Source organism: Cuculus canorus, chromosome 2 (assembly GCF_017976375.1).
Source record: "Cuculus canorus isolate bCucCan1 chromosome 2, bCucCan1.pri, whole genome shotgun sequence".
In the NCBI taxonomy this organism is placed as follows: domain Eukaryota; kingdom Metazoa; phylum Chordata; class Aves; order Cuculiformes; family Cuculidae; genus Cuculus; species Cuculus canorus.
Window position 1 is genome coordinate 126,678,131 of NC_071402.1, and position 16,627 is coordinate 126,694,757.

The 16,627-nt window shown below is 42.6% G+C and overlaps 1 protein-coding gene across 1 annotated transcript; it reads right to left on the reverse strand.

Annotated features, from left to right (window-relative positions):
• Positions 1–3,641: 3,641 nt before the first annotated feature.
• Positions 3,642–13,618, reverse strand: NPY (neuropeptide Y). Its single transcript, XM_054060771.1, has 4 exons — positions 13,467–13,618; positions 12,946–13,133; positions 7,639–7,719; positions 3,642–4,468 (listed from the first exon to the last, which is right to left on the reverse strand). Exons 2-4 carry the CDS (start codon positions 13,131–13,133, stop codon positions 4,444–4,446), a joined length of 294 nt encoding a protein of 97 aa, XP_053916746.1. The 5' UTR covers positions 13,467–13,618; the 3' UTR covers positions 3,642–4,443.
• Positions 13,619–16,627: the final 3,009 nt, after the last annotated feature.

Here is a 16,627-nt window from a genome sequence, read left to right on the forward strand (position 1 = left end):
TCCCAGTTACATTACAGCTGCCATAGCTTTGGTTTCCTTCTGAGATCGATCTAGTTTAGGCAGCAGCACGCAAGACACTTGCTTTTTGCCAAATCATCCTTTAAGGGCTTCCATAGCAAAGAAAGGTGTTTCTCAAAGTGGTGTATTTACAAATATGGGCTTTACCTTTTCTTATACCTAGACACACACTGTGCAGATTTCAAAACAGGTTTGACCTCTTTGACAAAGAAAACAAAATGTAATTGTAAAATTAGTTTGGATTTAATTTTAAAAAATATTCCTGTAAATACTTTGCTGAATATCACTAATTTAATTATCAACATCCAGCAACAGCTATTCTGAGATGTGAAACAAACTTGAGTTGTACAGAATAGGAAGAAAGGCGATGCTATTTTTCCTCTCAGTTACCATTTAGAGAGGAATATTCTAAATTGAACCTTGAAAGCAATCAAAATCTGTAATGCTTCCTTTTCAAGAGAAAACTCAAATTAATGAAAGATGTTCTAGGAAATAAATCCTAATAAGATTTTTTCCTAGCTCTTGAAAATGGAAAACCTTTCTAAAAGTAATTTATTCTTACTAAGGTGTTGATTGTGTTTCTTTAACACAAAAGGGCTTGGGGGGAAAGAGAGGTGGGGCTTTTTCTATACGAAGAACAGTAAAGAGCACCCACTGCCTATAGTACCTCGATTTGGAAATATAAAGGAGGTACATTCTCCTCTCCACTTTCTCCTTACAAAGCTATAACTGCTTATTCCCGGCATTCTGCTGTTTCTCATATTTTGAGCTCAGCTTTTCACAAGAAAATACAGAATTTGTCACAACAAATTCTGGCCTGTCTTCTGCTGAATTTTGCGTTAAAATGTTTGTTGACTTTTAGCGGCTAATGGTCATTGGGTGGTAACATAAGGCTGGGCTGGGGAGAAATTTTAGGTCCTTCACATTGGTTCTCCTGAAGATCGTGTGGCCACGCAAAAGCATGGGAAATACAGAACAATGGTCAGTTCAGCTTAAAAATTCCCCTCCCACAAGTGCAGAGATCTGGTGATAAGCACCAGGGGGAAGGGCCGGGAGACCATGGAAAGGGGGTGTGAACCACTATGGTGAACATTTGATGCTGCAGCTGGGACCTTGAATTTATTCACCAGCTACCAGGTAAATCCCATCTCACCCCAGCACAATGCAATGGCTTGGGGCAGTGTTGCCCAGCATGAAGGAGCACTGGAGCTCTGCAGTGAATTCCATGCCACCCTCCTCAACTTCTTCACCAAAGCAGAGCTGCCTGTCTGGGCTGATCAGTGGTGCTACATCCAGGGTCTGGTTTGGGGCCACGACATCTATGAAGATCACTCCTACCTCGGCTGCCACCACAATGTTACCAGCTCAGCCGCCACCCCCCCACCCCGCAAATCTGCTATGCCCATGTTCTCTCCAGCTCTATGCCACCACCACCTCTCTGCTTCCCCGTAGGTGTCAGTGGGGATGTCTTCTCTTCCTTGATGGAACATGATCCCCTGTTCCCAGATGATCTGACAAAAGCTACCGTGCCTGCAGAAGGCTGCCCATGAGTGCCACCTGAGTGGGATTTCCACCTCTCAGACGACAAATGAAGAAAATTCAGCTTCACAGGCAGCTCCTTCCCTTTCACCAGGGAAGGGGAAGAAGAGATGGCCAGCAGGAGGGTAAGGGCCCCCCACACCATCCCAATTTAGTCCAGCACTATTCACAGGGACAAAAATGCACCCCATAGCTGGGGAGAAGGGAAATAGATATCAGAGGAGGACTGGAAAATTTCTGTATTTTGGTACAGAAGACTTTCAGAGCTGAAGGCACTGTGATGGGCTGGGTTTCTAGGGAAGGTGAGAGAAAAGGACAGAAAGAATTTCCTCTCTTAGAAGAGAAGATAAATGGGATTATCTAGTTCCCCTCTTTTGTTAAATCAAAGCTGGGTGTAACTTAGATATATATTACAGAAATTGCCAAAGGTAAAGGCGGATTGTATTTTAAATATTTCACACTTACCTGTGTGCATTCCTCATGATTTCAAACCCGCAATAAATAAAGGAAAAAATACTATCACCTATTTTTATGGTTCTCACCCGGCACTTCCTCAGATTCTGACATAAATTTCAGCCTTTGTTTTAGAAACAAGGCTGTTTCTCATGGTTAGAGAGAAAAAGATGAAAAGGTTAAGCCTAAAGTCAAAATGCAGAAGCCACACCAAAGAAATCCAGTGTTTATCTTCACTTCACAGCTCATTTTTTAAGTCTTAAAATACAGTATTTTCAGCGTTCTAGACTGTCAAGAGTGGCATACAAGATATAAAGGAAACGAAGCACTAAGCATACTGGACTTCTATGGTGACATTGTGTTTGCCACAGAGAACCCAGGAAGGTTTTAGAAAGAAAATGATAGCACAATGTGGATGTATAAATATTGTGCAAGTGCTTTGCCTTACTTCTGTCTTTGACAGCTCATGAGGTAATAAACCTGGCATTTTTCAGATCTTTGTACTTTTTCTGCACAGATGGGTGTTCTTGAAATTCAAGAAAACTCAGGTGATTGAGTGGAACAGCTCAACATGAAGGAATAGCGTGTGCTATTTCTCTCTCCACTAAGACACATTTGTAATAATAGTGCTAAGCAATGTGAGTGTAGTTTATCATCTATTGATTTATCATTCACATGGTCATAGACACAAGGAATTTGAGATATTATATAGCAGATGTCTCACTAACTTCCAATTCTGATTTTAATAATTATTCAAAGCAGAACTTAATGTGGACTCTAACCCAGTAGGTCCTGGTGTGCTATTGATGGAGTCCCGCCAGCCCCAGCAAGCTGTGGTCACCTGGGAGTCTCTATGAATATTGTCACTTACCGCCTTGGGTGGCAACGGTCTATACCAGGGATCTCAAATATTTTATATTACTAGGCTGCTCTTAATCCTTAGTATGTGTAGTGCTATGGAACCTATCACGAAGCCCATAAAAGAAAGTATTGCAGCTGAAAGCAAAATTTGCCCATTCCAATGACACCCAAATGTTTTATGAAAAGGAAAAATACATTATATTGAAGACAGTGTGACCACAAAAGGTGGCCAGTTCTGGTAACGTGGTAACGGTTTGTGAATGTGCTCAGTGTGCATTTATAGAAATCTAGAACTTGCTTGCACTGATGCATGTCTCCTAGGGGTAAGAACCACGTGGAAACATGTGAAAAGGAGGAAGGAGACGTAAATACACTAAACCTTCATGCTGATTCTTTTCTGAGTTTTAACTTTTTATGTGCTTTATTACACAGTATGTAGTCACAGTGTCTATATAAAAGAAGTTGTGCCTAATTATCAGGAACCAAGGACTAGCATTTGGGTCATTCTCAGTGTGGGTCCTGGCCACACTGAAAGATGCGTATTTATGAATTAAAATTACTTACTAACAAGGGTAATGTGCTACCATGATATTTGCTACTTAGAATAAAAATCCTGAGAGTGTGTCGAAGTCTCTCATTAAGCTAGTGACTAAACTGAGAAAATAAAATTTAAAAAAAAAAATGAAAATGAAAACCTGAAGACATTCCTCTTGTTCCTGCTCCAGGTACCTTGTCATGGTAGAAACAGAAACCGTGAATGACCCCAAATTAGACAGGGTCAGAGTGCACGTACCCAGATTTATCAATGTGCTCCTTTACAAGGCTATAGGCAAAGTTAGACATCTCTTTTCTGGCACAAATAGCTGCAGATTTATCTTGTTTACTTTACTCTGAGTTACTTTAGATACTGTTTTCTGCCACTTTGCATATTGCCAAAACAAAGATGTTACATCTGCTTCATTTAAAATTCCTATAATTCCTATAATTACAGCCAAGTTTCAAACCAGCTTTGAGCATTTAGCAGAATCGAGCAATAACTTATCCCTTTGTATTTTGAAAATGCTATTGATTTTAATATTTGTCAATGTAAGTAAGTTTTTTAGCATGGTCATTCCGAAAAATTGCCTCTCAGAACACTATTTTCCTAAATTGCGTAGTCTGCGATAAATTATTTTAAACAGTTTTGCGTACATCAAGCAGCTGAGCTGAGTTTGAGGCCACAATAAATGATGTCTTTATCTTATTTTAAGTACTAATTACTGTAATAACCGCGACACCACTGTTGTCCATACTACTTTAGACAGCAGAGAGGTTATAGTTCAGTTTTAATAGTTCAAAACAACTCTTTGCTATATCAATGACAGGGTTGCTTGTTTTCATTTAGTATGTTATATTTTGGAATGCACAAATAATTTATTTAAATAAAAGTATATACAAATATGAAGAAGGAAAAACTCTACAGAATTCAGTACAATGGCTGCATGCACTGGGAATGATGCTATGATTTGCTTCATAGGCGTGGAGTATGAAATGAAAACTAAGAAAAATTTTGGCAGTGTGCTGAAAATCCCATCACCACATCGAAGGTTCTTCAAACCTGCAATATATATTATGAATAAAAAAAACCATTAAAAACATTTTAAAGGCCCTTCTGAAAAATCCAAAGTTAGAAATACCTAAAACGTTCATTTTAATAATAGCAGCTATAAGGAATATACGTAGATATTTGCAGTTAAAAGATTGTATATGCAACTCCCATCAAAGCAGAGGGATCCTGGTAGGCCAAATGTCTATGCTTGGGTACCAGAACTTGTTCCTCCATACCGCTGCCCAGATGGCATGTTTTTACATCACTGCAAAGCTGCTTACGCCATTAAGTAACATTTGAAGAAATTCAGGTAGAAAACTATAGTGTGTTGAAATACAGAGACATTTTTCACTCTTACTCAGGAGTAAACAGTTTCCAAAGAGAAACTGGGCCAAAAAAAACCCCAAAAATAAAAACCAAACCACCCAAACTCCCCCACATGTCATGCTGTTAGCACCTTCAAACAAAACTGAAGTTCACAGCCACTATCCTAATATCATTGTGGTATTCCACCACTTACTATCAAACATTTGAAATATGTTTTGCATGTGATGCTGAGGGTACGATTTGATTTAGAGGACCTCTGCTTGGAAACAGCTGTCTACACAGAAAGGTAGTCAACCCAAGGGAGAACATGGAGAGAAACCAGGGGAAATGCATTTGCCACAAGTTTTGCCACCTAAAAGTTGGGCTTCTAGTCTTGATCAAGCATCTAGTTTGCCTCCACAGTCACTGAAGAGACAGTGACACCTTCAGAAGGCAATTGATCCTGTCCATTTTAGAATGGAAGGCTCATTTTGGAGATACCCATCCTTCCAACTGACTGCAAAGGCAGCCTAGAAAACTACTTCACACTTGATACCTCACTTTTAGAGGCTGGGGGGGGGGGGGAGGGGGATATACATCCTGCTATTGAGTTTTAAAGGTTTTCTCATGACTCCACAGGATCAACAAGATCAGAAACATGACACCTCACATGTTTTTGTCATAAAAACTTATTTGACCTCAAGTCAAGACATCTCCTTTTCTTATTCCTTAACTTCCTAATTTTTAACTTGTTTCTATAAGAATCTCTCTAGGGTTTCTTCACATGGTCAGACACACACCTAGACTACAAAATACTTTGGGGCATAGGTTGGTAAAGTGAAATGTCAAACCAGGTGGTCCAAGAGATGAATACAGTTGTTTCATAGAACCTCAATATTTAGTTACAGAGTTCAGTTCCTAAGAGCTCATGAGGTGTGTTTGTCTGTCACTGATTCACTGAGTGAAAATTACTTCTGCTCTGCAACTGGCTGCATATATACCTATTTCCAAAACATATACTTCATTAAATTAAGTTCAGAATAGTACCAGCCTGCCTTTAATTCATTTAGCCTGGCTTCCTCCAAGAGAAAGGCTTAGGCAGCTGTGCTGTACCTCGGCATATTTGCTGTGTGTCAAACTGTCCACCCTTGCGTAGGTCTCCTAACTTCCCCATCAGCTTTCAAATCCTCTGGACAAGTCAGAGAGAGGTACAGATGTCTCAGAGGTATTAAGTTCCTGATGTGCCTTGAAATACAGGACTAGGTAGAAAGAAGATTTAATTACATCCCCCTACATGGAGGAAAAAGCTGGAGTTGGGTTCAGAATCCATACAGGGTTTTATCCTAGAAAACATATCCATAGGAAACTAGGCATCATTGTTCCCAGTACTCACATGACTGTCATCGATGAATGACAAATACTATAGTCAGTGTAATGCGCTGTTATGGGGGGTATGAAATAAAAATCTGTTTCTCATCAATTCTTGATCTTAAATGCAGTCTAGTTTGTTGGTTTGCTCATGAGTTTTTGCTCCCTGGTGTGTTATAAATAGCATTATTGAAACAATAATAATAACCATAAAGTTTTCTTATGAAGGGGTGAAAATTACAGAGAGTATTAGAGTTTGTGCTACCCTGTGTGTTGCCTCAAATTCACGGCAGCGGAAATTTCCCATTATGCGAGGGCTCTGCCTTGTCATTACCAAAAACAAAATAGTCTAATACATTTCACTGCACTCCGTGCAGTTCTTTACATAAGCATCTGCAGAGAAAACTGCATCCCCACAGCTGTGGTTAGTCATCAAACAATAAGTCGCTGGGTTCCCATGCGCAGAACTGCAAGTCTCATGGACAACCCCTCTTGATGGCAGTAGAAATTTTGGTCACCTTCCAGTGACAAAACCATGCCCTAAGTTCAGTGTTACAGATTATTATTCTTACATACTTAACTAGTCTAATTGAGCCTTTGCACAGCTGATGAAAATGCAGACATTTGTTTGTAGACTCCTGAAATGACTACTGCATAAAGCATTTATTCCTGCAGTAGAATTATGATCAGCAAACTTCAAGCTATTGTTAAAGGCTTAAACTGAGCTCATTCATGCTTGATTGTGAGTAAGATTAGAACTAGTATTTTCTTCCACGAGCCAGAATACCTCCTGCAACTTATTTGTTCAACACACATACCTTTCAGCTGTGTAATTAGTAGTCACTATGACAGTATCTTACATTGTAAAGTGTCATTACCTAACTACATAAACACAGTATGTACATTTGAGATCTCATTGTTGCTTGGACACCACTGTTAGTTTAAACCAAATACAAATGGAAATAGAAAAGCTTTTTTTTCTCCTTTGTAAAATATTAGGTACAGAACCTATGTGAAATACTGTATTTTAAAGACCAGCACAGCTGCACATTTGTGTGTAAGTTACTGTATGTGCATATTTACCTCTCAGACACTTTAAGAGGAAAAAAACTAAACGTGTTTGAGCAGCAAATGAGTAGAAATATGCCATTTGGGAGGCTCTAATCCAGAAATGAATCATCATCAGGCATCAGCATACAATTTTGTGTAATGAAGGCCAGTATGGGTCAAGCCTTGTGGGAATGCTTCCCTTCCTTCAAACAGCATGTGTGGCCTGCTCCCAAAATCAAGCAACAAGGAGATTGGACTATATTTTATCTGGTAAGGCATTTCTTGCATTCACAGATGATGCAAGCTCTTAATAAAAAAGATGTGTTTTAACAACATGTTTATCCTGGTGTTGGTGGCATATGTTTTCTCCCTGTGAAACACATTTATTGATAACAAATGAAACTATTAAATTTAAATGAGAAGTGAAAGCCACCAAAAAACCTCTTCATACATACCTGGATCTAGGAATATTTTCTGTGCTTTCCCTCAACAAGAGGTCTGAGATCAATGTCTCTGGGCTTGATCTCTTTCCATATCTAAGAAAAGGAAAACATGTCAGTTTTCAAAAAGGAATATTAAGCACAATACCATTAGGCTTCTTTTACATTAAAAAAAAATTAACAGAGCAGACACAGACAAGTTTCCAGCAACTATTTTAACTTAACTCGACTTAACCATGTAACAAAATTTTCATTCTTTGGATGTATTTTTTTCCATAATCATGTTGCATGATAGTGTTGAGAAAATCTGACTATTTCTCAGTTTGATGGCTGTTCCTGGATACTCTAAAGCCTTGCACCTTATTGCTGTGAGTACAGAGGAAAGGGCAGGAAGCTGTACACGACGTGACTTCTGAACATGTCATTCCTGCCTGCAAACTCAGTTCCATCATCTTATCAAATTTTGCATTGGTTTAGATGCTACTGTATGGTAAATGAGGATTCAGTTTTATCTATTAAGTGACTAAAAAGCTAACTCAGATATGCCATATCATCCAAGGAACTGGCTGAGATTTTTTAAGATAGCCAGTACATTTAGGGCTGCCCAACACATGGTACATTTGGTTGTAAAAGCCGAGCAACCCCAAGGTAACCGTCATTTTTTAACTACATGGCCACGAGAGAGAAAACTTGCTGAATCGGAGTTTGTTGATTAAATGGTGTATCACCAGTTATCTTTGTCCTGTATTTACACAGTACCTGTCTTCCCATTGCCATTTTTTTAATTTTAAAACTTGGATATTATACATTGTTCAAGAGTTAAAAGTACTGCAATTCCTGGTTCTTGGGAAAGAATTCATTCTTTTTTCCTGAGAAAAGAGAAGCAACAATGAGCAGCCAACTTGACAGACACTTCATCATTATAAGGATTCATTAGCCTAAGAGTGATAACTACAAGAGAATGTTCCCTTGTTTGGAAAGAATTAAGATCATGGTTTGTAACTTGTGTACGTAATTAGACTGAAACACAAAGTACATCAATAGGTAACAGTTTTGTGAATGCTACCGAGTGAAATTCCGATTCCAAAGAAATAAAAAATGTAATTAAGGACAGATTTTATCCATTGCTATCAAGATGTTTCTTCAATGATTTGATCTAAATCTTGTGGGGAAAAAATAAAGAACACAAAAAAAACCCCTTCCCAGACTATATTTGAAAAGCTAGCAGTTTTACCTGTTGATGGCATGACTTGCTGAAAAGTGGAACCATATCTCACCTTTCAATCATTTTATTCAACTTTTTCTATTTTTACATTGCCTTAATCATTTCAGTACATCACTTCAGCTCAAGAAATACAAAACATCAGTTTTAGAATTTTAAAGTCAATTTCTTCATCTAAACTGCCTGAAAGCAGGTGTCTGAAAAGATTCAGCCAGTCATAGGAAAATGCTATTACAATTACGCAATCAAGCATGATGCTCAATCAAATACCTTGCACTCCATCACCACAAAGGGATTTCTTTCTTTCTACTTCCCTACTCCAATTAATATGGATGTGACCCGGACTTAACTGAAGGGGAATCTAATTTGCCATTGTTCTTAAAAGAACTTGATTTAACTAAACTTAGGCAAAACAGCTCACACTTAGGCAAAACTCCCACAAATGTCTCCAGAAGTTTTTTTCAGATTTAGAAATGGGTAACAATCCTCCAGTGTGCAGAATTTCTGTAAAATCATGAAGATTGCAGTGTTGGGGAGATATCTTTTATAAATAAGAGTTCCTTCAGCACCTTGGCTAAACCTGTGTTGCTACCTGTTCTAGACAGACAAACCATGTCCTCACACAGCAAAGCTGCAGACAAGGCTATCACTGACTGCCATCAACCAGGGTGGTCACGGTGCATCCGCTCATCCTCTCTCAAACGCTCAAGGCTTTCGTCTGCCCTGTAATTTTGCCCCTGGGAAACAACCATGCTACAGCCAAACTAAAAAGAGGTCATAGAGAAAGCTAGTATTTTCTTACTGAAGCAAATGCTCTGTGAGATCTTTGCTCTGGCTGCTCCGTGCTTGCTCCCTATCTACTCTGCCCAGCTCTGAAACAATGTGAATGCAGAAAGCCAGGCCTTTATTTGCTGATTTGGGAAACACGTTTATCAAATATTGTCACTATTTTAAAAGAAAGAGTCTCCAAGCTTTGTGAAAATACTTGGTGAGGTTTTATGCTCAGCTTGAGACATCAAGGCCTATTTTTCAAGTGTGCTGATAACCCACAGCTCCAGCTAAAGTCAAAGAGTAAACTGTACTTATTCTGATTAGGGACACGGTATCTCAGACTCAGCAAAGTCTCAAAGCTTCCTCTGAAAACTTGGGTCATGGGAGTCAAATCCCATTGATGTCCAAGGCTGGCAGTGGGAACTGTGGGATCAGGTGAGGGATTCAGAAAACCGCCTAAAATCCCAAGCTCTTCAGATCTGCTCCATTATACATTACAGGACATTTACAGGAAGTGGGAGCCCCAGTACTACCTAAGTCAAACACGTGTATTCTCTGCCCCATCTACGGTTCAAAGCCATTTCCAGCAGGAATGACTTTACTGTTTTGCCACAGCGCAGAAGAGACACAGATGCGAGAACAAACTACAAGAGGCAAAAGGAAGAGGGTCTATTGTCAAGAGACAGTACAAGTAGTAGTACCAAGTAGCAGAAGGAGTAGTGATTCAAGGAAAGATGGGCCCTGAAAAAAAAACTCCCTGAAGAGTGCAGGAGAGTGGTATGAGGCAAGGACCACGGGACAGTTTTGAGAAGAGAGGTGGGACTAATCCAAAGACAGAAATCTGCAGGGTAGGAGTCTGCATCTGTGCTGATCATCTTAGGCTCCCTCTACAGTTATGAAGACCTGACGCCTGAGGAACAACAGATCCCATTGAAAATGAAGAGTCTGAAACAGACCTGGTGACTTGCACCCTACAATACCTATTTCACTCAGCTCACCTCAAAGGTGTATGAAGCTGATGGGCACAGATGTCTAAAGCTGAATGAGATGGATCTGAAGCAGAAGGATTTTAAAGCGGAGAGAGAGAAAGTCGGCCACACAGACTAGGGCTTAAGACAAGAAGTCAAAGATTGTCTGGAAGGAAGAAGCTTCATGGGAGCTAGGGTGAAGACCCTGTGGGTCAGAGTAGCTCAGAGTGGAATGACACTCAAATGCTTTAGTTAGACCAGAAGCAGAAGCCAGGAGGGCGAGCCAGAAGGTCATCCATAATCACAAAAACATCAAACAAGACTAGACAGATGAACCCGAAGAGGTAAAAAGCATCAATCTCATCCTGTTCCAGCATGCTCTTACTGCTCCATCTCCCCAGCCGCACAGTGACCAGGCACCAGGTCTGGCAACCCCTCCATCTCCCCCCATTACAGAGCTCCACACACAGAAGGCAGAGGCAAAAAGCTGTAAGAAGAAAGCAAACTTTGAGCACATCTGCTGAAACAGACCAAGTGATCGTTACTAAACTAGTCCAAAATACTTCAAAAGTTACTGATTCGTTTTGCAAGTGACTGCCTTGCTTCCAAAACAGGGAATCATCAGGAGCTCAATTAAGCTTTCCAAGTGGAGGTGGCAATCACTTAATTCCTGCACTGTTAACTCACCACACAGTGGAAACAGCAGCTTGTTTGTTTGTTTGGTTTTGTTCAGCTATGTATTCAGCTTTAAAATGCATATCATGAAGTCGCCATTGTGGTAGGCTTTTTTTCTGCCAGCTTCCTTGTACTTCCAGATAAATTCTGTTCCCTTTAAATACGAGAGGGTGGGTGGGAAATCTACGTAAAACCTGAAGAACAAAATTTAAATTCTATATTGTTTTATTCATCAGAAAAAATAACATTTCTGAACCCAAATCCATAAGAAGAAGGAGAACAGCCTCAGTCTTGTACTTGAGGCAGCTGTATATGTGCACCTCAAGAATTAGAAGGAAAAAACTACACAGTCCACGATAAGGCAAGCACACAGGACACACACTAGAAGTGGAGGGTGAATACCGAAAGGAGAGCTCATTTGTTTGAGTTTGGGGGTTGTTTGTTTTTAAATATGACCTGGTTTGGGATAAGAATCACCTTTGAAATCAGAGATGAATGAAACAAAAGAAGAGATGAGAGACCAGCCTAGAGATCCCAACTCATGCAAGGAAAAAGGGCAGCAGAGGCACAACTCAAGGATCAGATTATTTTAGCAGTAATCTAAACAAAAAGTTATCTGAGCACAGGCTATTGCACAGAAGCATACCATATACATGAACGAGCTGTGAATATTGCTTTAAAAGTCCAGGACTGAAGAACTGTATTTCTATCAGCCTCTTCATCTGTGTTATGCTATTAGTACGCTGGCAGGCAATGTTATGGGTTTGCTGGGAAAGCTCTTAGTTATGCCATGGCCTCCCTTCTAATTTAATTCTTCAGACTTCTAGAGGGACAAATGAAAGCCTAATTTTAGACGTCTCATCTGGTTTTGATAATAAATGAACAGATAAACGTCAAAGCTCTTCTGGGTCACACACTGTTCAGGGAACTCAAAGGAAACTTCTATTAATCACACAGCCTGAACTGGACAGATGCTCCCCCCCCAAAAAAAAAATATTATATTATTATTGTCACTTTTTTCAGACTTTACCACTGCTTTAACAAGCAACAGCGTCTCCAGAAAGCCAGTTGAGAGCAAGACAGGCTTGGGTCACACTGTATCAGCCTGAGATCTTCTTTGTGGTCTTCAGAGAGTTTTTGTTAGTACTAGTGAGTTTTTCAGTGCTCACAGCTGCGTTCAGCAACTGGAAAACCACAAAACATCTGAACACTCACAACTACAACAAGGCCAGAGGGGCACATTTTCCTCATCAAAATCTTCACCGGAGATGGTGGCAACAACAGAGGTGCGAAACCGTGCCTACAGCCCTATCTCACCTTCACCAGCTTCCAGGCTAGTTTTGGTTTCCTCTCTCTTTTTTTGGAGGGTAGGGGAGGGCTCCCTGCCCTGTGGTTCACACTCCTGCCTGCCAGCCTGGCTGTGCCAGGGCTAGAAAAGCAAAGGCAGTGTCGATACCACTGCCCCTTCTGCCAACTTGGGTGGTGGAAACTCAGCTTTGGACCCAGAGGCAACTCAGGGATGCATGGCTGTCACTTTCTAAAGGGCATCTGTGCACCCCATCTTTCTCCGTGTCGGTGGGGGAAGCAACAGAGAGGGCACCTCTCTTTCCTTCCCTGAGTCTCACCAAGGGAAGAGGCAGCCCGGCGGGCAGGGAGCGGGGCTGCTGGCCGGGCTGCTCTGCCTACCTCTGCCTGGTGATGAGGTTGATGTAGTGCCTCAGCGCCGAGTAGTATCTGGCCATGTCCTCTGCCGGGGCATCCTCGCCGGGGCTGTCCGGTTTGGAGGGGTACGCCTCTGCCAGGGTGCCCAGGCAGACCAGCAGCGACAGGGCGAAAGGCAGCACCGACACCCACAGCCTCACGGTGCCCTGCATCTGCCCCGCGGCGGGCGGAGGAGAGCCGCCGTCAGACCCTGCCTCGACGGCAGCGGGGCGGCCGCCTCATCGCCCCTCATCCCCGTTCCCGGCTTCATTCCCATCCCCGTTCGTTCCCATCCCCGTCCCTGTGCCCCCCATCCCTGCTCCCGTTCCCGGCTCCGTCCTCATCCCCATCCCCGTTCCCATCCCCGTTCCCATCCCCGTTCCCATTCCCACTTCCATCCCCGTTCCCAACCCCATTCCCGTTCCTATCCCCGTTCCCGGCTCCCGTCCCCGTTCCCATCCCCATCCCCGTTGCCGGCTCCCTGCCCGCCCCGTCGCGGCACTCACGGCTGCAGCGGAGCGTCTCTGTGCTCAGCGAGGCGCTTCTGTCCGTGGGTTCGGGGCTCCCGAGTGCGGGGCTCGGCGCCTCGCCGGGCTGTTTTAAGGCTTTCCCCGGCAGGCAGGAGGGGCCTCGGGCGATCACGCCTCGCCGGCTCCGGTCTCTCGCCCCGACCCCCCCTTCCCCCCGCCCCGCTCCTCCTGCCCCTGCCCTGGGTGGCCCCGAGGGGGTGCACCCCGCATCCCCCGCATCCCCCCCGCGGGATGCAGCCCGGCTCTGCCCGTGGGAACGCGCTGTCCGTCACTGCGGAGCCGCCCTGGGAGCCCGGAGCCGGCAGGGGAAGGGGAGCGACTGAGGGGAACGAGTTTACCGCGTCCCTGTTCCACCACCCCGAGCTTCTTAGGAGTGATGCTGAAACAAAGCCAAGAAAGCAAATTGGTTTGGGGCGACCAAAACTAAGAAACCATAGCCCCTGGCTCGGACACCACGCCTAAGAAATGAGAAATTCTCGAGGCTTAACTCCCAGAGGCGCTGGCAGCAGAGCTGCAGCAAGGAACACCAACCTGCCGTCGGGGTGACCCTCAACACCCCTGACCAGGGCTACCTGCTCAGTGGTTTTGTTGTGTTTTATTTACATGCCTGAGCGATCTGCCTCAGAAAACAGCTCACCAGTGCCATGAGATCACAACAGCCTTTCCAATAGCTGTCGCGACCCAAGGGAACTACTGTTGAATCTAGGACGGCTTCTCACAGCGAAGGGCTTCTCACGGGTTCTCACTATAGGGACTGATCCGGCCAAAGTGCCAGATTTAGGTGTCTCCCTAAACTTTTCCAGATCTAGAGTTAGTGGGAGAGATGGAGACCCTGACAGTGATCTGGTCCCTTGCACAATGGAGCTCTGAGATAAGAAGAGAGGGCGTCTTCGAGCAACACACCCTTCACTGATCACGGCAGCACCTGACTACCACAGTGCCCGGAGCAGGATAAGGTGAATCCAGCCCAAATAAAGTTTCAGAATTTGTTGAAGAGTTTGGTGGAGTTGGAAACTATTCATACGTATTAGTAGAATTAAGTTAATTCTTTAGAAACAGGTAATTTGATTAGCATCTTGATGACCAATGACTAATTCCAGTTGGAATGACAAATCATGACTCTGATCATATCTTATTTTTACTTTAATTTGAAGGTAAAATAACAACCACCCAAGTAAGAACATTAGACATACTGACAGAAAGCTTTAAGATGTATTCTAAAATTACATCATACATATATTACTGTACATGTAATTGCTGATTCTTATAGTTATTATCATATGCAGTTATTGGTTTAATAATAATCCAGCATATCCTGAAAAACAATATTCAGTTTGCACAGCAAGAAACCTTTTTTATCACTCCAGAAACAGAATTTCAGCATTATCTAAAAAATAGCTATCAAATAAATTTGCTCTTGCAGCATGCGAGGAAGCTCCCTGAATCGTGTCCATTTCAAGCCATGAAAGAAAAGAGCACTCTAGAGCTCTTAACGTCAGGTGATATCTTGAAATCTTCATGACTCCACAGTGCATTGGTCACAAAACTTACAGCAATATTACAGGCTGCCTTTTATCCCATCCTGAGTGAATAATTTTCCATGGCACAACCAGCAACCCTCGCTCCTAATTTCAGCAGATCTGTGCGTAGGGTGACATCACATCTTACAAAGTGGCCTCACTGCATCTCCATGCTCTCTGTCCTCAACACCAGCAGCACTCCTGCACATTCGTTGTCCTCGTGGTGGCTTAACAGAAGCAGCTGATGTGACAGTCTGATACCTGCGACACTGCAAATGCCCTAGAGAGCAACTGTGATTTGGTTCCACCAGTTTCCCTTTGCCACACTGAATCCAGTAAAATGCCAATCCAAAGCTTGCATTGATCCAGTTTATTAGCTTTTGTGGGGTGGAAGGAAAAAGCAGGGACAGCATCTAGACTGAAGCATCTGAAAAGCGGTGCCCCAACGACAGCTCCCACCAGCTCTAGCCCGATTCTGTAGTAACCACCTCTAATCAGTTCATAGGATTGGGGGGCACTTTTTCATCATCAAATTCTTTCACCAATTACAACTGAGGCTGCTTCTCTCTCACCAGCACAGCTATTTTTATAGTATCAATCTTCAAGGTAGTTCAAAGGAAGAGGATTAAGCTAACACACTAACAAAGCAGAACAAGACAAGCATGAAGCCTGGCATCCACGTGCTCACTTGGGCGGTAAGGAGGCAACAACATTTCCCCACCATGGGTACATCTATATTTCTTGACACAGCATTATGTTGTGCTGCCGTGTTTTGGCACAGCACAGCTCCAGAAACCCTGGAAGAGTCGCTGTTCTCTTCCTTCTACCTCCTGGTGGTGAGGTACAAGCAGTGATCTGCTCCCTACAAGGAAATGATCAATGAATCATACCTGCTAGTCCCACTGCAAAATGCGGGGTCAGGAGCTTCCCTCAAAAATAAGGTACAGATCCCACTAACAATCAGAGTCCCTCACAGTGTGAGGAGGAGTGAGGGAAGCCTATTCTCTTATGCAGGAGGAGGAAGCAAATTTGCCTCCCGTACACTACAGCAGCTCCTGCAACTGCAGGCTGCTTGGCAGGGTCTGGGGAGAGGTTTTCTTTTCTGTGGCACCATGACCGCAGTCAATTAATTTGCTGTATGTTAACTTTGGATGAAGCAGTATCTCCCAGCTTATGCTGAGTTCAGACTAACCCTGAGTGGCTTAAAGGTTCACAAGATGTTAAACCTTAGCTAGCATCTCCAGAACAGCTCTTCTTTCTGAACAGTTTCAGCATTTAATTTGGAAAGCCCAAAACACTGAACCCAACCTTTTTTTTAATCACCTTGCTTTCCATGGTGCCTCTTTCTGTGACAGTATTGAGGCATTGCTCGGCTCCAGGTTTGTGCTTATGCCCCATTTCATAGTTTAAGACGAAGTATATAACTTAGAGCTTTCTTGAGTTTGGAAGCTTCCATGTTTGAAGTCATTCTGTAACTTATTACAAAATTCTCCTCTCTCTTCTTCTGTCAGAAACAGTGAAAATCCAAAAAGGCTCATCCAATCCCTATCATAAAATATATATTAAGTTTAAATAATGCAAACAAAACATACTTTGGATATGTAACATACTCATCAG

What these genes read in the sequence shown, in the direction of transcription:
- NPY (XM_054060771.1), bottom strand. Translation starts at nt 13,133, where the DNA reads ATGCAGGGCACCGTGAGGCTGTGGGTGTCGGTGCTGCCTTTCGCCCTG. An exon ending in AACCTCATCACCAGGCAGAG is followed by an intron (nt 7,720 to 12,945) that starts GTAGGCAGAGCA and finishes TCCTTTTCTTAG; the next exon opens with ATATGGAAAGAGATCAAGCC. An exon ending in GAAAATATTCCTAGATCCAG is followed by an intron (nt 4,469 to 7,638) that starts GTATGTATGAAG and finishes TATATATTGCAG; the next exon opens with GTTTGAAGAACCTTCGATGT.